Source organism: Salmo trutta, chromosome 2, assembly GCF_901001165.1.
Source record: "Salmo trutta chromosome 2, fSalTru1.1, whole genome shotgun sequence".
In the NCBI taxonomy this organism is placed as follows: domain Eukaryota; kingdom Metazoa; phylum Chordata; class Actinopteri; order Salmoniformes; family Salmonidae; genus Salmo; species Salmo trutta.
Genome location: NC_042958.1, coordinates 61689547 through 61710671, shown reverse-complemented (window position 1 = coordinate 61710671; position 21125 = coordinate 61689547). Strand labels below are relative to the sequence as shown.

At 42.8% G+C, this 21125-nt stretch overlaps 2 protein-coding genes across 2 annotated transcripts in view; one reads left to right on the top strand and one right to left on the bottom strand.

Annotated features, from left to right (window-relative positions):
* The window catches only part of ankfn1b (ankyrin repeat and fibronectin type III domain containing 1b), a 293724-nt gene extending 275889 nt beyond the window's left edge, over window positions 1-17835 (bottom strand). The window contains exons 1-2 of the mRNA XM_029710105.1: window positions 17581-17835; window positions 12801-12869 (exon numbers count right to left, since the gene is read on the bottom strand). Of these exons, the coding sequence (XP_029565965.1) occupies window positions 12801-12817 (17 nt within the window). The 5' untranslated portion in view covers window positions 12818-12869; window positions 17581-17835. The remainder of the gene's footprint in view (window positions 1-12800; window positions 12870-17580) is intronic.
* A 2630-nt stretch (window positions 17836-20465) lies between these two features.
* Window positions 20466-21125, top strand: part of capn15 (calpain 15) — a 69371-nt gene continuing 68711 nt past the window's right edge. The window contains exon 1 of the mRNA XM_029710084.1: window positions 20466-20738. The gene's annotated coding sequence lies outside the window, so the exon portion shown is untranslated. The remainder of the gene's footprint in view (window positions 20739-21125) is intronic.

The following is a 21125-nucleotide window of genomic DNA, read 5'->3' as shown; positions in this document are numbered from 1 at the left end:
TGGGCAGCCTAGCTGTTCGGAGAAGGTGCTTCTTTCACATGCATTGCTTGCTGTTTGGGGTTTTAGGCTGGGTTTCTGTACAGCACTTTGAGATATCAGCTGATGTACGAAGGGCTATATAAATAAATTTGATTTTGATTTGATTTCTTTATCCTTGAGGGTCCATGCATACCAGGAAGGGGAGGACCATCCTCAGTGAATTTCAGAAAAACACAAATAGCGAAACATTTAAATTTTACCTTTTTAGATAAAACTATACTAAATATATTCACTTCACCCATTAATTGATTAAAACACAGTTTTGCAATGAAGGTCTACAGTAGCCGCAACAGCACTCTGTAGAATAGCACCATGGTGTAGCCGGAGGACAGCTAGTTTCCGTCCTCCTCTCGGTACATTGACTTCAATACAAAACCTAGGAGGCTCGTGGTTCTCACCCTCTTCCATAGACTTACAGTAATTATGACAACTTCCGGAGGACGTCGTCTAACGTATTAGAGCTCTTGCAGCATGAACTGACATGTTGTTCACCCAATCAAAGGACGAGAATTAATTTAGTACTAAAAGCATGAGCTATAGCTAGCTAGAGCTGCAGTGCATAAAATGTGGTAAGTAGTTGACTTAAAGAGAGAAAGACAGTAGTTTAACAGTTTTGAACAAATTAATTTCAAAATGGAGAAGCAATAGAGAGATTTTGTTCATAGTATTTTTTTCACTTTCACTTACTTAGCTAGAGAGTGCAGCTAACTAGTTTAGCCTTCTCAAACACCCGGCTTAAACAGAGAGGGTGATATGTTAGCTAGCTAGCTATGGCTATCGAAAACTTGGAAGAGTTCCAGTGAAGGTAAGCATTTGGGGCCTGCCGGTGTAACTGCTTGCTGCTGACTGTATGGCATGAGTGTAGTGGGCTTACTAACATGTTTGCTCTAGTAGCTATGTTGACTATGGCTTAAATATGGTAACAACAATGTATGTTGTGTGTAGTGGTTAGCGGTTATGATATGAAGGTTTGTCTTGGAAAGTTTTTTTTTCGCCTGGTCACAGATAGGGCTGTGGCGGTCATTACATTTATTCAGCCGGTGATTGTCAATGAAATAACTGCCGGTCTCACGGTTATTGACCATTAATTAACATGAACATGTTTAGCATCTCCTGGCTTCCATGCATAGCCTACAAGCCCCTGATGCAGACCTTTGGATCATCTACATTTTAAAAAGTCTAATAAATCCATTTAATATAGCCTACACCATCACAATAAATCCATGATTTATTTTAGACAGGTCTAAAGAAAGAGTATATGAAAAAAATGTAGTTTATTTCAGAAGAACAGAATAGCATACTCAATTGTCCTTATGTTAGGCACTGATATGGCTATGCCATATGGCTGTGGACTACACTAGTTAATTTAGCAGAGAAGACTTATAATTTGGTGGCTTTCTTTTTTTTATTATCTTATAGTATGAAGAATACAATTGAACATTGGAGAAAATATTTTATATTATTCAGCTAACGATTTCCAAGGAAGTGCTGTTAATAAAGAAACAGGTCCTCCTATATGCTTAATTTAGAGTTATTTATGCAACTTTAATTGTGATACAAACGATGGGCTATATGTTTACATTTTTAATACATTCTAAGGCTGCATGATGCCACTCTAATGATGACTTGCAAAAAGTCACATGAAAGGCATAAGCTTTGATTAGTTTATTGTGCAGACTGCACACACTTCATCAGTCTCTCATTCACAATGTGACAAGCACTTGATAATATTCTCACTAGGCCTCGAATTTCCCGGTGGCATCCCCTTGTGTAGCTGTACTGCCCCCTAAAAAATCCAAGCCTTTTGCAGCCAAAGTGACTGTTGTGACCTTGGGCTAAATATAATAATTATAATTCTCTTCTCCCGGCTGCCATGCTCCAAAGCACCTCTCACTCACATGGCTCTCTTAGATATCTATATTCTTATTAGCCAATGCCTGTCATGTATTCAGGTCCTTCTCACAGGCATCTCAGCTAAGAAGTACGCTACAAGTGAAGACAGACACATCGGGGATGCAACTCCCGCTTATAAATAAATGTTCCAAACCTACTCTGGGACAGTTGTGGGATACGATAGAGCCCAAATTAATACAACCACCCGCATCAAAAAACCTTTTCAAAGCAATGAGGCCGATGCAACCGATCAGAACGCTTAGCTTAAAATACTAATAAACTATTAGGCTATTTCTTCACATTATAAGCGCAGCAATGCACACACGGCAATAGGCTATAAGTGTGAACGTTCCAAAATGCAATAAATTAGCAGGAAAATACTGTTCTCAAAAGTGACCACAAATGCGATTACGCATGTAATGCTTTATTATAAAGGTGCATTTTTATGGTGAAAATGATCTTCCCCAAACCTGAAACTCACGCGCCGCCTATGTATGCCAGTTAGGCTCTACGCTGGTTGTAAAGCGGATTAATGTGCTTAATTTTAAGAACAGCCTTAGTCACAAACAGCTGATGTGTTGTGTAATGAAGTCCACAAGCGAAGGGAAAAGGTGAGAAGAGGAGAGCGCATAGATGCGAGAAGTAAATATACAACGATCAAAGGGATCATGCTGTTTGTATGTGGCTGCTATGAAAGTCAACTGTGTTTGATCAAGGGTGTATTCATTCCGTCGATTCTGTTAAAATGTTTCTTAAATGGAAGCAAATGGAACGAAACAGGGATAAACATACCTTAATTTGTCTAACAGAAACTCTAATTTTCAACTGTTGGACTAATAATTACACCCCCACTGATTATTATTTTTTTTTACCCCTTTTTCTCCCCAATTGGTAGTTACAGTCTTGTCTCATCGCTGCAACTCCCGTACAGACTCGGGAGAGTCGAAGGTCGAGAGCCGTGCGTCCTCTGAAACACAACCCAACCAAGCCGCACTGCTTCTTGACACAATGCCCACTTAACCCGGAAGCCAACTGTACCAATGTGTCGGAGGAAACACTGTACACCTGGCAACCATGTGAGCGTGCACTGCGCCCAGACCGCCACAGGAGTCGCTAGTGCGCGATGGGACAAGGTAATCCCTGCTGACCAAACCCTCCCCTAACGCGGACGACGCTGGTCCAATTGTTCACCGCATCATGGGACTCCCGGTCGCGGCCGACTCTGACAGAGCCTGAACACCCCCACTGATGCATATAGGGACCTTTGAGATGTTTAGATTCTTCTTAAAATGTCAATTTCATTTGTGGATCCAAATAAAGTATTTAAAATGTGTGTCCACATTTGCATAAATAAATCCTCTGTTCATTTCCTTCACAGAACTGCCAATTTTCTCCTCTCTGATTCTCCTGTATTTTCTATGCCACTATGAACTCTTCCTGTCGTCTCTCTTTCATCTTGACTTTTTTCTTCCCCCTCTTCTCACGACGTTTCTTCACTCCTTTCTTCTTCTCTCTCTTCTCCTCACTCATCCTATGCTTAGCCTTCTCGTTCTGTCACTGTAAGACCCCAGACACACCGATTAGCGTTTGATGGCTGTGAGTACTTAGCACTTCTGAACGAATGATCGGCAGATAAACGGTAGATCTATTTGGTGCGATGTGTACGAGCCATAAACCTTTCCATTTAACCCTTGTGTGTCCTTAATTGTTACAAAAAAAGAATGGAGCTGCCACTAAACTCTGATTTGAAATCATTTCCACATGTTCCCCCTTAGGTTAGGATTCGGAGAGCTTACGTTGATACTACATCTGTGCACAAGAGCACCTTTACCCAAAGTTGAGCATACACTGTATGAAAACAACAAAGCATTCCTACTCACTCCAGCACCAGTGTCATCCATATAAATAGATTCTATTTCTTCTATTTCTGTGGTGTCATCAACCTGAACATGTGGGTCACAGAAGATTCTGTATCCAGTCTAAAGAGACAGGGAAAGAGATAGAAACCCCTCTGTTTACCTGTCACTATGGGAGCATTGTGTCTTGTTCCCTTTTCAAACCAATGGGGGAACAGTTTGTCTTGTTCTCCCATTGAACCAGCACACACAGTTTTCCATGTGTTAGCCAGGTGGAAAGAGAAAGACACTTCACCACAATACCTCGACTACTTTGGTTCTATCCTTTGACGTATCCACACCTTTTCTTTTATTGTGTATTTATGGACAAGGAGTCCCTCCTGAACATTGTGTGTGCGGTGTTTTTTTGTTCTGCCATTTTGATCCCAGCCCCAGTCGCAGCCTCATCCGATTGAGGAGAACACAGTAGGGGAGCGAGTGAAAGGCAGCCTAATAGCTCTGTGTGTCTGTCTGCCGGAGCGGGAGGGGGTATCACAAACACAAACACTGTGGAGGACATTTTAATTATGGATGCTACTTTTATCTCTGTTTCTTACGATGTTTTGTTAGCTCTCCTCCAGTCTGCCCCTTTGTTTTTCTTTCCTTCTCTTCCTCCGTCAACTCTGTTTCTCTCATTGTTTCTTTCACTCATTTATTGTTCACCTATTTGTTCTGTCTGTCTCTTCCTCTTACTAACAGTCCAAAGACTTGGAGGTGGGATTTTCATTTGGCACGGACTCAAAAGGGTTTTTTCAATTGAATCACACCACACCACACGCACGTACTCACACACACAAACACGCGCACACACACATTTCTCTTCCAACTTCCTACTGGCCATTTCTCTCTGGCAACTTCAAGAACACAGTTCCACAATGACATGCACACAGTGACATTACGAGCACCTACATTTGCATTTCAGCCTCATTTTTCATCTCTCTGTCGTGCACACTCCCACACCACCCCTGATGCCTAATGCTCCTAAATTAATAATCTTCAGAGAAAAATGTAAATGTTTGGAAGTAAAGGATTTGGAAGTAAATGCCTTGTCTTCTGCAGGAGTCTCTCTCTGTCTCTTGCTCTCTCTCTCTCTCTCTCTCTCTAAGCCAGTCAGACATAAATCAGAGAGCTTGTGGTCTGTAGCCAAGATGAATAAATCATGAACCTCTGGCGCGATGTCAGAGGGAAGAACTTTGAACTCCCCCAAAGACCCAACCGCAACTTCCAGCAGCTCAGCTTAAGATGAATTACAGCCAGGGGGGAGGGGAGGGGGGGCACTGGCTAAAAGTGTATACCCAATTAAAAAGGACCTTGAGCTACTTTAGCACATTGTGAGGTTAGGAGTTGTATTTGTATTTATTTATTTATTTAACCTTTACTTAACTAGGCAAGTCAGTTAAGAACAAATTCCAATTTACAATGACAGCCTAGGAACAGTGGGTTAACTGCCTTGTTCAGGGGCAGAACGACGGATGTTTACCTTGTCAGCTCGGAGATTAGATCTAGCAACCTTTCGGTTACCGGCCCAACACTCTTACCACTAGGTTACCTGCCGGATAATTGTCTCACCTCTACCACCAGCAGCAAAAATTCTAATATTCTCTTTTAGTCTGTAAAGGACTGTTTAGAAGAGCCGGGGTTTTAAATATTAATCATAATGTAGTTGTCGATATTCCGGGCCGCCTTTCCCAGCAGTCGTTTTCCAGACTAATCAGCACTGATTAAAGACGAATCAATGTCTTCCGGGGCCTTTAATTGAGCTGCGGAGATAAACTTCGCAACACGAGTTGCGTTAATGGCGTGTTGTTCATTAGGTTTTGTTGTATGAAACGCACCCCGCTTACCAAAAGGCTGTGGCTGACGTCAGCGGCTTTCACTCAATATCTTCCCATTACACATCATCACTCTAAGTCTTCATCACAGACCTGCTGATTTCTGTGACACACGCTTTGTCCTCTGATTTAAGGAAGTGCTGTTTTTGTTTGTGTTTCATTTTTACTGACGTCTGCGAATGACCTCCCGTGATATATTAGAGTGAGCTTATTAATGCGGACGAGGGTGCGTACTCCTCCATAAACTTATTAGGGTGTCCATTTTGAGAGCAGCGGGCTCCGGAAAGATGAGTGTTCCTCAAGTGGTGAGAGCACAGTCAGATCTGTGTGTCTGTGTGTGTCTGTGTGTGTGTGCACATGTGTGTACTGTATGTATGTGTGTGTGGGAGGGGGGAGGTGGAAGTTCACAGTTTGACAAGACGACGTACACATCGTCAGGCAGGGGCATGAGACCTGTCAGCTATGCTGTACACACCCTTGGAGACAAGCTGTGAGCCGTCTCTGACACACACATCTGCAGACAAAACGCACCCACAGACACAGACACCACCGCTGTGGTATAGTAGGTGGGCACCCTGATGAGGTGACCGTAGCGTGGCTTGCACAATCTTCTGTTAATCCTCTGACTCACCAGTTAGTCACCAACAAGCATAATCCTAACCACACACACACACACACACACACACACACACACACACACACACACACACACACACACACACACACACACACACACACACACACACACACACACATAATGATCCAGAATCAACACGACAATAATGGAGTTATTCTATTTTAAACAAAGCCCAAGAGGCACAATCAACAACAGGGCTGATACACACTGACATCTATTAGCACTGCTGTGACACTGGCTTTCTATATTATTATGATAAGCATTGGTGTTCTTAGTGATGGTTGGTAAGGCTCAGGGATCTAGGAGGCACAGTTCAGTAGAGGGACACTAGAGGGCAGTATTGTTTTGTGGTTTTGAACAGGGAGCTGGTTGGTTCAGAAGACCGCTATGAGCGTAGAGGGTTGGATGGACGGCAGTTCTATGTACTGTTATCTGCCTCTTTTCGACAAATGACTTGGAGTTGATATTCATGCAGAAGATGTTACAACGTTTCCATGGGAACTTATATTCCCTATCAATTTATTTCCTACTAGGGTTGACCTATCTATTGATACACATTGTGCAGCCTGTTCAAACACTCCATGTGAAATACCTCAATAAATTATGTTGCCAACCTATTCTAGTCTGGACACCTACTGGTCCTGTTGCTCAATGATTCATGCTCAAACTGAGTTAATTAAAGAGCTCAGCCCTTACTTCATGGCCCTCTTTATGTCTCTGTGAAGCACTAACCTGATACCTAGCCATTCATAGAGACTACATTGTTGAATCAACCCACGGTTATGACAGCGCTATACAGGCACTGTCATAACAGTTGAAGCTTTATGACCACACTACCCATACTCTGCACCACACTCCGGGTAGATGTTTCCCTTTGACACAGAGCTAAACTCAGCAAAAAAAGAAACTGACGTTTTTCAGGACCCTGTCTTTCAAAGATAATTCGTAAAAATCAAAATAACTTCACAAATCTTCATTGTAAAGGGTTTAAAACACTGTTTCCCATGCTTGTTCAATGAACCATGAAGAATTAATGAACATGCACCTGTGGAACGGTCGTTAAGACACTAACAGCTTACAGACGGTAGGCAATTAAGGTCACAGTTATGAAAACTTAGGACACTAAAGAGGCCTTTCTACTGACTCTGAAAAACACCAAAAGAAAGATGCCCAGGGTCCCTGCTCATCTGTGTGAATGTGCCTTAGGCATGCTGGAAGGAGGCATGAGGACTGCAGATGTGGCCAGGGCAATAAATTGCAATGTCCGTACTGTGAGACGCAAAAGACAGGGCTACAGGGAGACAGGACGGATAACTAATCATCCTCGCAGTGGCAGACCACGTGTAACAACACCTGCACAGGATCGGTACATCTAAACATCACACCTGCGGGACAGGTACAGGATGGCAACAACAACTGCCCGAGTAACACCAGGAACTCACAATCACTCCATTAGTTCTCAGACTGTCCGCAATAGGCTGAGAGGAGCTGGACAGAGGGCTTGTAGGCCTGGTGTAAGGCAGGTCCTCACCAGACATCACCGGCAACAACGTCGCCTATGGGCACAAACCCACCGTTGCGGGACCAGGCAGGACTGGCAAAAAGTGCTCTTCTCTGACGAGTCGCGGTTTTGTCTCACCAGGGCTGATGGTCGGATTCGCATTTATCGTCGAAGGAATGAGCGTTACACCGAGGCCTGTACTCTGGAGCGGGATCGATTTGGAGGTGGAGGGTCCGTCATGGTCTGTGGCAGTGTGTCACAGCATCATCGGATTGAGCTTGTTGTCATTGCAGGCAATCTCAACGCTGTGCGTTACAGGGAAGACATCCTCCTCCCTCATGTGGTACCCTTCCTGCAGGCTCATCCTGACATGACCCTCCAGCATGACAATGCCACCAGCCATACTGCTCGTTCTGTGTGTGATTTCCTGCAAGACAGGAATGTCAGTGCTCTGCCATGGCCAGCGAAGAGCCCGGATCTGAATCCCATTGAGCACGTCTGGGACCTGTTGGATCGGAGGGTGAGGGCTAGGGCCATTCCCCCCCAGAAATATCCAGGAACTTGCTGGTGCCTTGGTGGAAGAGTGGGGTAACATCTCACAGCAAGAACTGGCAAATCTGGTGCAGTCCATGAGGAAGAGATGCACTGCAGTACTTAATGCAGCTGGTGGCCACACCAGATAATGACTGTTACTTTTGATTTTGATCCCCCCTTTGTTCAGGGACACATTATTCCATTTCTGTTAGTCGCATGTCTGCGGAACTTGTTCAGTTTATGTCTCAGTTGTTGAATCTTGTTATGTTCAGACAAATATTTACACATGTTAAGTTTGCTGAAAATAAACACAGTTGACAGTGAGAGGACGTTTAGGATCAGTATATCCATCTGACATCCTAACTATCAGAGCGAGAAAAACAGACTTTTAGATCAGTGTCTCTAGAAGAAACTTCATCCTGCTCCATGCACTGCTGCATTTTCTCCCTCTCTGATCCTATCTCGCTGTGCAAGAGGAGAATGAGCAGGAGTCATCTCATCTTAACCCTCAACTTCTGTTTGGCAGTCACATTTTATTTGCAGCAAACATTCACCCCCCCCCCCCCCCCCCCCCCCCGAGTCAATTTAGAAATCCCATTCAGAAGCTCAATTGCTGGCAGTGAAGTTGAGTTCACAGAGATATAATCGCGGTCCCGAGACATTACATTTATTCAGTCGTTTCATAAAAGAGACCATGGAAGGAAAATTGAGGTCGTCTCTAGTTGAGAGGCGTACTGGTGACAGCCCATTATTGGAGCTTGACTCGCACTGGCCTATATGTCAGCTTTAAGGGAATGGGTGGTCTGAGGGAAGGGTGATGACACACACGCGCACGTACACACTGGTGGACGCACGCACACACGCACACACATATACACTCGCATGCTGACAAATAACCTCAATTAAGACCTGAAGACTTGTGTTACCTCCAACAGCTAATACCTAGGCTTTAGTTTAGTGGGCTATGACAGATTTGTGGTGTGCATGGCACCCTGTGACATATAGAGCTATCAAGATATAGGAGGGGGGAAAAAAATAAAAAAATAATATATATATATATATATATATATATATATATATATATGATTTCACTTTTTTTGCTCCAATAGCATGTATTGGAAACAGGCTTAACTCCAACTGCTGTGTGTTTGGCTGCAGGCCAGGAGGCTGAGGGTTAACCTAGCTCGGTGTTCTCATCCCCCTTGGAGCCTGCAGGTCTGCAGAGCAACACCTGCTCCAGACAGACACAGCGGAATAGATAGGGAGAGTAGCAGCGGTGGTTTGTTTTCACGGTGAGCAACCGTTTACTTGGTCGTGCAACACGTGGCAGGGAATAACGTAACATACCATGTTGCAGAATGCAGACTAGAATATCCGTGTTCTTAAAAAGAACGAGTCGTGCAGAAATGAATACAACGTTACAGCGTCCAAAACATACTATCCATCTATACGTTCACATAAGCTCGAGTTTTCATTCATTCATTCATCCTTTCATTACATTTATCCATGAGTTATTGTGGCAACTGGACGATTCCATTTGCTACTCATACAATGCATACCTTTCTAGATGGTCTCAGGTAGAATTGGGCTTTCCATCCAAATCCTGATATGACCTGCCCTGCATAATATTCCCACTGTGTAACTGTCATGTGAATATGCATGGGGTTTGTCCTCCTCCTGGCATTCATCTCATGCTGGGTTCATAACTCGTCACGGATGCTACTGTACGAGAATGAGTGGCGTGTGGATGTGGCATTTAGCATGTCAATTACACACCTATCTCTCTCTCTCTCTCTCTCTCTCTCTCTCTCTCTCTCTCTCTCTCTCTCTCTCTCTCTCTCTCAGTGCAACCTCATCATTAATGGAAACATGTCTGCATGGGGAATGAGGGAGAGATGACAACAATTACTGACATTTCACTATTGATACAATAGACAGGGGAGATGTGTTTGGTATCATGCACACACATATAACAAATTGAGGAGTGCTGATGGAAACAAACACGTCAACAGTACAGATGTAGGTTCTCCTTTTGATCACCCTGTGGCAGGAAATTGTAAACTTGTCATGTATTTGAGGTTTAAAACCGTCTCTGAGGTTTGTACTTTCCATTTTGATATGTCATACTTGATTTTCCCTTACCAAAAATGTATCAAACCCGACAAAAATGTCTATGAATTATAATCCACATAACAATTCACATTTCCTGTTGCTGTAGAATGATTTTCCTGCTGTAGCAAACTAGCTCAAATTAAGATCCTACATATGTATAGTACATTCATTGATTCTCTTAGGACATGCCCTTATTACAATAAGGCTTAGCCCTCCCATGCAGACACACAATGCCGTCTCTATGTCGTTATCAGCATCGAGTAGTTGTGAAAGGGGAAGAGAGAAAAGAAGAGCATGTTAAAAAAAACCTGAGAGGATACCTCCCCATTTCTCTAATCTAATTATAAACCTAAGCTTTATTCACTAGGGAACACATATTTATGAATGGAACTACACCGTGTGTACAGCTAGAAAGGGAAACAGTTCTTCTGACAGTTGATAATATGGGAACCCTGGTTGTGGTAGGTAGGTTGGGGGTCAAGCTGCAGAGGTTGTTTAGACACTGGGAATGATCTATGTGTGGGAGTTCAATGGTGATCGTGTGAAGATTGAATGAAGATTTGGCGTGGGTTGTGAAGGAATCATGAAATAGATTTAAGATTGATTGAACGTTGAAATCCGGTTGTGTGGCAGTTGTTTACAGAATAACAGGACATACAGTAGCACAGCAGATGTGTGGAGTTTGTTTTGGGGAGTTAAGTAAAAACTTCAACAAAAGCATAAGGTCAAGCTCAGGTTGAACAAAGGTTGTCAGCAAGCTGATCATGTCAAAGGTTTTTCTGAAGCAATAAGGCCTTGGGTGTACAGTATCTATCAGCTCTGTCAGGATCCAGCACCAGGGGCAACTCAGGATACTCCACAGAGTACGAAAGGCTTTACAGATCAGCTCCACATCGCTATCGGCAGACTTTTACATGTAAAAGGCTTCCTTTCTACAGACAGCTAGCTTACCAATCCCCCGGGGCATCACTCTCTGCTTTTGCTGACTCTGCAGCGTTCAGAACAGAGTGATTACATCGATGTGTGTGTGTGTGTGTGTGTGTGTGTGTGTGTGTGTGTGTGTGTGTGTGTGTGTGTGTGTGTGTGTGTGTGTGTGTGTGCGTGCGCGCGCACATGTGGCATGTGAAAGTCAACCAACAAACTCGACAGCAGGCACTCTAACTTTTTAGAAAGAGTTCACTCTTCTAATGGCTAAAATACAGCAGGATTAGCTATTAAAATGCATAGACACGTTTGTCTGTAAACCTTAGTCTCTAACAAGATCAGTCCCAAGAAAATCATCAGAGAGACAAGGGAAACCATGAGACACGGAGCATCTGTTTACAAAAACATCTGCCAAAGACATGAGGTCCTACAAAGGGACTCCTAAACTACGTTTCCCTTAGTCGCAGATCTAGGATCAGCTTTCCTTCCCTGAATACTAACGGTGTCTAGGGATAATTCCATTTAGTCGCAGATCTAGGATCAGCTTTCCTTCCCTGAATACTAACGGTGTCTAGGGATAATTCCATTTAGTCGCAGATCTAGGATCAGCTTTCCTTCCCTGAGTACTAACGGTGTCTAGGGATAATTCCATTTAGTCGCAGATCTAGGATCAGCTTTCCTTCCCTGAATACTAACGGCGTCTAGGGATAATTCCATTTAGTCGCAGATCTAGGATCAGCTTTCCTTCCCTGAATACTAACGGTGTCTAGGGATAATTCCATCCTTCTCCTATATGAACGACAGCAATAGAACCAGGAACTGTATTCAAAGCTGATCCTAGATTAGCCATCCAGGTTTCGTTTGAACTTGTACACATAGCCACGGGAAGTAGGGGTACTGAGGATGAAGCGGCACCCCCTAGAAAAATCGGAATAAATCTTTTCCACAAAAGTAGTGTACCGGGCCTTATGTAGTATAGTGCGTGCAAAACATATATAACCCCCCCCCCCTACACACACAAAAACAACAGGATCCACATGCTCCCTTCACTTCAGTCAACACATAAATTCAGATCGTAAAGAACCGTTCAAACAAGCAGCAGGAACCACAAAGGCTCTTTATTCAAAATGAGTCCTGCCTTTGCACTCGCTTTGGACCTTGTAGCTGGAGTGGTGTTTAACCACGAAATAAGATGTCATACTATCCAAATAGCCTACTGCTGCTATGAAATCACCAACAGTGTGGTAGTGCGCAGATGAAATGCTTCCCCAATCCTGATTTTACGCCTGCAAAGCACATGGCAACAACACTTCCAGGAAACTGCAATAATGAGCTCATGAAGGGGGGAAATGACCAAAAAAGAGGCAGGAACTCCTCTTGACAACACACAGTAACACACACGCATGATGAAAGGAAATGGTCAGCTCTCTTACCCTATGAGGTCCTCCATTCTGGCTCCTCCGACTCCCCAGTTTGCCCTCTCTTTACAGTGAAACCATCACCTACAGAGAAAACATTTTTGCAATTTAGCAGATGCTCTTATCCAGAGCAACTTTCAAGAGCAATTTTAAGTGCCTTGCTCAAGAGAACATAGTCGGCTCGGTGATTCAAACCAGCAACCTTTCAGTTAGTGGCCCAAGGTTCTTAACCGCTAGGGTACCTGCTGCCTCTTGCAGTAGCCTGCAGTTGGCTAAGATATTTAACCAGCTACTGTACCACACACCTGGGATAGATTGAGTGAGCTTGGTGGAAGGGAGGGGGCAAGGAACTCCTTACGTGTGCAGCGTTCCGAAGGGTGCGGTGAGGAATGGGTGATGGGGGGTGTTGTGGGAGAGTAGGTGCATCTCTTTCACTCTCACCTTGTCACATGTCATCTACAGAGGAGGCTCCATGGAGACTTCCATGGCTCAGCTAACTCACATATATATTTTTCTCTCGCTCTCTCTCTCTTGCCGTCTGAGTCTCTTTGTCTGTCTCTCTCTCTCTCTCTCATCCACACTCTCAGTGTCTTTCCTTATCTCTCTCTCTCTCCAGGGCCTCCTAAGTCCTCTCAGATCTTGGTGTCTTGGATTTCAAAGCTGTCCTTTAGGCCTTGTGATTTAGTGGAGTAGTAGCCTCTCTGTGCCCTCGCTGTCCTGTATGCTCTCTATGTTATTTTCCTCCAATGTTCTGCCCTGGGCCTCCTCTAACATAGGAACTATTGGATGTCAATGATGGAGATGAACCCAACAATGGCTGGGATTGTCAAGTGCTCTTAGTGGTATGTGATGATCACAAAAAAGCTATTTCCTCTCCAGTACTGAGTCCTACTTAGGCCTAGTGCTCATTGTGCTTGGTTGGTAGATATGGTAGATTGTTTACCGGACATTGATATTAGAAGGATCCTATCAGTAGTTGGTTCAGAGTGGGTATGAGGAAACACTAAATATACACACACGCACGCACATATACAAGTCACACACAAACACATCTATGACACATCCATACATACTGCCTATACACTTACCTAAACTCAACAAAAAAAGAAATGACCCTTTTTCAGGACCCTGTCTTTCAAAGATAATTCGCAAAAATCAAAATAACTTCACAGATCTTCATTGTAAAGGGTTTAAACACTGTTTCCCATGCTTGTTCAATGAACCATGAAGAATTAATGAACATGCACCTGTGGAACGGTCGTTAAGACACTAACAGCTTACAGACGGTAGGCAATTAAGGTCACAGTTATGAAAACTTAGGACACTAAAGAGGCCTTTCTACTGACTCTGAAAAACACCAAAAGAAAGATGCCCAGGGTCCCTGCTCATCTGTGTGAACGTGCCTTAGGCATGCTGTAAAGAGGCATGATGACTGCAGATGTGGCCAGGGCAATAAATTGCAATATCCGTACTGTGAGACTCCTAAGACAGCGCTACAGGGAGACAGGACGGACAGCTGATCGTCCTCGCAGTGGCAGACCACGTGTAACAACACCTGCACAGGATCGGTGCGTCCGAACATCACACCAGCGGGACAGGTACAAGATGGCAACAACAACTGCCCAAGTAACACCAGGAATGCAAAATCCCTCCATCAGTGCTCAGACTGTCTGCAATAAGCTGAGAGAGGCTGGACTGACGGCTTGTAGGCCTGGTGTAAGGCAGGTCCTCGCCAGACATCACCTGCAACAACGTCGCCTATGGGCACAAACCCACCGTTGCTGGACCAGACAGGACTGGCAAAAAGTGCTCTTCACTGACGAGTCACGGTTTTGTCTCACCAGGGATGATGGTCGAATTCGTGTTTGTCGTCAAAGGAATGAGCGTTACACCGAGGCCTGTACTCTGGAGCAGGATCGATTTGGAGGTGGAGGGTCCGTCATGGTCTGGGGCGGTGTGTCACAGCATCATCGGACTGAGCTTGTTGTCATTGCAGGCAATCTCAACGCTGTGCGTTACAGGGAAGACATCCTCCTCCCTCATGTGGTACCCTTCCTGCAGGCTCATCCTGACATGACCCTCCAGCATGACAATGCCACCAGCCATACTGCTCGTTCTGTGTGTGATTTCCTGCAAGACAGGAATGTCAGTGCTCTGCCATGGCCAGCGAAAATCCCGGATCTCAATCCCATTGAGGACGTCTGGGACCTGTTGGATCGGAGGGTGAGGGATGGGGCCATTCCCCCCAGAAATGTCCGGGAACTTGCTGGTGCCTTGGTGGAAGAGTGGGGTAACATCTCACAGCAAGAACTGGAAAATGAGGAAGAGATGCACTGCAGTACTTAATGCAGCTGGTGGCCACACCAGATACTGACTGTTACTTTAGATTTTGACCCCCTTTGTTCAGGGACACATTATTCCATTTCTGTTAGTGACATGTCTGTGGAACTTGTTCAGTTTATGTCTCAGTTGTTGAATCTTGTTATGTTCAGACAAATATTTACACATGTTAAGTTTGCTGAAAATAAACACAGTTGACAGTTAGAGGACGTTTCTATTTTGCTGAGTTAGCATAAAACATACTTCTTGTTTGATTAACTTTAAAAAAGCAACAAACCTAGAATTCATCTCTGTTGAAGTATTTTTTATTCCGACGCCACAGAGCTTTTCTCCAGTTATGAAAACATACCACGAATATGATTAATAATATTATGCATGTATTCATTCAGCATAATTATTCTGTAAATCATTCACGGCCACAGCACCTGCTGAAAAGTGGGCTTCGGTATTGACACCCATACGCCCCAAGCACAGTTATAATAAAAAGGTCAGTGTCCCAAAGGGCATGCTATTCCCTACAAAGTGCACTGGTGAATAGTAGTGCACTGTATAGGGAATAGGGTTCCGTTTGGGACGAGCCCACAGTAAACACATATTTCCTATACATGTCAGACTCCATTTGAACCCTTTTCAAAACCCCTGTGAATGCACTTTTTGGAATCAACCAAGTCATTTGATTCCATTATAGCACATAGAAGCTATAACCAAGGAGATCAGTTTGGGGGCGATTGAATCGAGTTCAGTGGACCCAAATGGTTGAAAAGGTTTTCCAATGCAAAATGAACATTAACACATTGGACAGGTTCCTGTACCCCTGCCTTAGTTTTAACCAGTTTTTCCTTGTTTCATGCCTACTAAGTGCAACCCTATTCTTCTGACACAGCATCTTAGCTATACCCTACCTTCTCTCCCTAACCCAAGTCATCTACATTCACGCCTTAGCTTTCACCTAGTCATGCATGCTAATAAATGCTGTAACTCGGGGCAGTGAGTGTCTACAGCCTGCCTATGCCATCAAACATGCATAAGTAACAGATGTATCTTTGATGTATTCATTTTTCCAGGCCTCTGTCTGTGACTCTGTGCTTAGGTGCGTATCTGTGCCTTACGGGCGATCGTATAGCTGGAGAGAGGCGTCATTGCGTGCTCTGACATAGAGGCAGGGACGCAAACAGCATGTACACAACAACCTTGGATTTTCAAGTGATTTATAGTCTTCCCGGAGAGCAAGTTGACGTTTAGCACTGTAAGTACTTCTTAAATGTCCATAGACAATGAGACAGGTCGTATTGCATTGAGGAAAGCACTGGAAAACTCGTAAATGAATAAAACTATCAGACTCAGCTGAGCAGAGCAGGAGATTCATATCCTGTTTATGACTTTGTTACAGCCATCAAATTGGATACAGGTCGGATCCGTTCCAATGATGACATCGTTTTATGAAGGACAAAGGAAAGCCCCTTGTGAACTGGCATCCTCTCACGTGAGTCCATAACCCTGTAATCTCAGCGAACCTCCCACCAACATAAACTGTCTTTGTACTGTACACACACTGGCAAATAGACACACACACACACACACACACACACACCCCTCTGGATTTCCTTTTTCCTCCAAGCAGCTAGCCCAAACTCTTTCCTGGCCCTATTGTAGAGGCTGTCACTTCCACATGTGTGCTGGCTATTAACAACAAGAGAAGGTCTGCCTAAAAGCATCCCTTTCCTGACTAGCGGGGTCACAAGCTGTCTCAGTCCCACAGAAACACAGGACACACCTCACTCAACTATTTCCTTAATCCCATTCCCTACTAACCCCTTAACATTAACCGTTATTAACCACTATTAACTATTCGTCTTTACATAGAAAACAACAACTTATTAAATAAAGCTATTTGCAAGTTGTATAATTATGGCCATGTGTTGTTGAATAAATAGGCTACAACACGAGTCATACATCAGCAAGTGCAGCTGGACAGAGAAAAAAAGATTCATTTTGAGAACCTAGCTAACACCCAATAGAACGTTTGGATTTAAAAGATTTGGCGTCATGAACCATGACATTCCAGACTTCATAGCCAATGAAAGTAGACTTAGTTTGTAGTGAGAGTGGATTTGTAAAGTGCCTAGAATGGCAGTAGTTGAATAGAAGTTCAACGCAGTAGCGGCTAACAAACTTGCCATGCGCTGTTTCCGTAGCATTGTCATGACAACAGTGTGTACGCTGAGCTACTGGCCTTTGAAAACAATACACACACTAAAAACCCGAATAAATGACTTATGTAATTAGTTGCTTGGTCTAAAACATTGGAGCATAAGCTACATTTGGAATGTATAAAAAGTGCATCATAACCCAGAGCTCTGGAATGTCAAACAAAGGCAGAACAAGTGCACTGTCTTTCAAAGCGACAAGCGCAAGAAATAATGTGTTCCAATCCCATTTCATCACATTCACATACCTTCTTCACAAAGAAGTCTTCCAATCCAAGTGGCTAACTCCGGTCCAGACCGTTTTAGAATGTTCGTTTATTTAGGCTACTTTACAGTCAAATAAAAGTCAAAGAAATATCCACTGTAGAATAGCTGTCCTACCGCTCCAAAAAAGTAAACTTACCATGGCACTAAGAGCTTATTTCTCGAGACGTGAAAATCAAGTCGAACTTTCTCCGCCCAGTTTTCTCTCATTCATTATTCTTCAGCCCGCGTTTCATCCGTGAAAGGATTGCTCGCTCCGCCTCACTTCACTAGAACTGAACAACGTTTCCCGACACACATGGGCCCTTTGATACATTATCGAAAACCCTTATTTTAAGAAAATATGTTTAATTTGAAGTTTGTTTTAATTGCCCACTTGATAACGGTGCCATTTATTGTATTGAGAAAGAGAGATCAAAATCTGATTATAAATCAAATGGTTTTAGGACCAGTTCAAAACGTAATAGAGTACAATTAATGTAGAATGAATACTATAGCCCCTGTTCAATCTCTGTCATGACACACTTTAAATTCATAACTCTGACGTACATAATCCTTGAACCTTCCGCGGTTCAAACACATGGAGTGACACCAGCATTAGAGATTATCCGTGCTCACAAATTCTTTCACATGCTATGCAAAAGGGTTTGTGTATTTAAGCTTTAGGCCCTACATTGACGTAAAATAAAAGTCGTTTATACAAGGCATGTCTTTGGTTAAATATGTTATTAGCCCTTTCACAGATTTTAGCAAATATTGATGTCGTAGAAAACCCCTGCATTAATTATATGTATAAACTGTTTATTGATGTTAGATGTCCTCTAACAAATTGTAAAAACAAATACATAATACTAATATTTATTATTTTCTTCAGGCCTATTTCTTTATTCAGGCAGTCAGACATTAAAATGAAATATTATCCTACGATTGCTGAAACAAAATCCTCTGTTGGCATCAGTCCACTCTACACGAAGGGAGATTACATTTTTTTTTTAAAGGCCATGAAAAAAATGTGTATATGAGTTCAAAGACTGTCATCATAAAGGAAACTTCAAAGGTCTATAATTTACATCTAGTGAATGATAACATTATTACTTTATGATATTAGGCTATTCATTCATGCCTAGCCTACAGCCAGGGACTTTGACATTACCATTTTAAAGAGATATCTTCAACTCGGATTAGCTGAGATGAATTTGAGACCCCGATATGCGTGTAACGCGCTCAAGGCATGTCATGGACGTTGACCCTGTATCTATTAATAATTGGGGGGGGGGGGGGGGGTGTATCTTGCTGTTACATGTTTATTAATCCAAATGCCAGAACTGAAGTTTGTTCTGGAGATTATTTTTATTTATTCTATTATATTCTATTCTATATGCGTCAACTGAGTTGGGGAGAGCTTTCTATTTCTTAAATATAATATCTGTTAGTTTTGTTAGTTTTGTTCGAATGGTGCACGTAAGTAAGTGCCACTAGATGACAGCATATGTCTGCAAAAATAATAAGAATAGCCGGGACAGTTATTATGGCTTTGTTTGTGGGACCCTGTGATTTTCATATAACATGAAATGAAATGGAAAATTAACAATGCACAGAATAGGATATTCCAAGAGATTCGATATTTGACTGGTATTTGTAAAACGTGTTTTATGTGTTTCTGTCAGTGTTGGGGAAGCTACGCTGAAAATATAGTTCACCGAGCTACCAATTATATCACACTGGAAGAAGTTAAACTACACTAAAGCTACCCTTAAGAAAAATATAGTTTACTTAACTAAAGCTACTTTGGAAAAGTAGTTCACTAAATCCAAACTACTTCATGATAAATTATGATATCTAAATCTGAAATGTCATACTCTACGAATTGCAAGAACAGATCAACCCTGGTGTATGTTAACAAAATAACTGTTTCAAGTGAGAATTTGGCAGGTCTGATGCCGAAAAAGAAAGGACATTCTTGCCTACAACAATATTTTATTTTTGCAAAATAAGTAGTGTGTAGGATACTTCCAGTAGTTAGTGTGTAGGCTAGTTCCAGTAGTTAGCTACACCGCTACATGTTAAAAAATTAATTAACTACTGAAAACACTACCAAGATGTACATTTTGTTCAACTACCACTAAGCAACTGCAAAATTGAGTTTATTTTATTTATTTAACCGGGCAAGTCAGTTATGAACAAATTCTTATTTACAATGACGGCCTACCCAGCCAAACCCTCCCCTAACCCGGACGACGCTGGGCCAATTGTGCCCGCACTATGGGACTCCAGATCATGGCCAGTTGTGATAGCCCAGGATCAAACCAGGGTCTGTTGTGACAACTCTAGCATTGAGATGCCGTGCCTTAGAGTGCTGCGCCACTCAGGAGCCCCAATTACTAGTTGTAGTTCACTCCTCCCCAACACTGGTTTCTGTGGGGTTTTGTTTGTTTGTGATGTTTTATGTGCCTATTGATAGAATGGTGTGTAAACTGTTGTAGCCTAATACATTAGATGTAGGCTACCTGTAACCAAAATATAATAATTATTATTTTAAATTCTAAAACAAAAATACCTTAAGTCATTATGCATAACGTGCTCAATACAATAATACAATATGTATTAAACATGGTCAGAAAATAATACAGTGGTATTTTAATAAAGTGTCAAATTCAAATGATGACGACATTTGTGTAAAAAAAGGGGGGGAACGGATATCCTACTTATTAGAGTTGCGGTGTACCAAGGGAAACGTAGTTATTTTGGTCATATTCCCGAATGAACTCTACGCATACTGAACGTAGAAACACAATTAAACTGATTTAACTCTACGTAGAAAACGTACTTTTATTTTGCTTTGGCTCCTTGGAGATTCCCCTTCCTGGTGTTTTTGAGGTAACGTACATGATGACTGTATTCAATACCTAACTCGATGGAGTGGAACGAGAAATTAGATATTAGCTAGTAAAACAAATAGCTCAAGGATGCACTGGAGTGAGGCGGTAACGGTGAACAATGTATTCAGCAGCTAACGCAGATCAAACTGCAATTTCGGATAGAACTTAACATTTGGCTGCTAATAGAGAAAAGTTAGTACGTTCGACAATCAAGAAAGGAGCAGCTTGTCCTCAACCTTACATCACCAGCTACGTGTTTTGAGGTAAGAATCCTTTCGACCTAGATTGTATAATCAGAAATGGACTCAAACCTTTGACAATATCGATTATGCCAATCTATATTCGTGGCTGTCTTTGTTTACAATTGTCCCCCGGCTTTCTTGTCTCCCGCTGTCCCGCGTCATCCTATGGGTTGACTATGCAATGATTTCTTGCTGCTACATTGTAGCTAATTTAGCTGTCACGCTGTGCTGCTTTTATAAACTTTGTTGCAAGTTATTTTATTTCCCCGTGGTAGGAACGTAATGGTAGTTGGACTAGCCATTGCTCTCCAGCTAAACCTAAGCAACATAGGATATGCTTTGACTGTCTGCTTGCCCCTGTATGGCTAGTCTAGCCCATTCATAGACGCGAACTACCTTTAGCGCCTA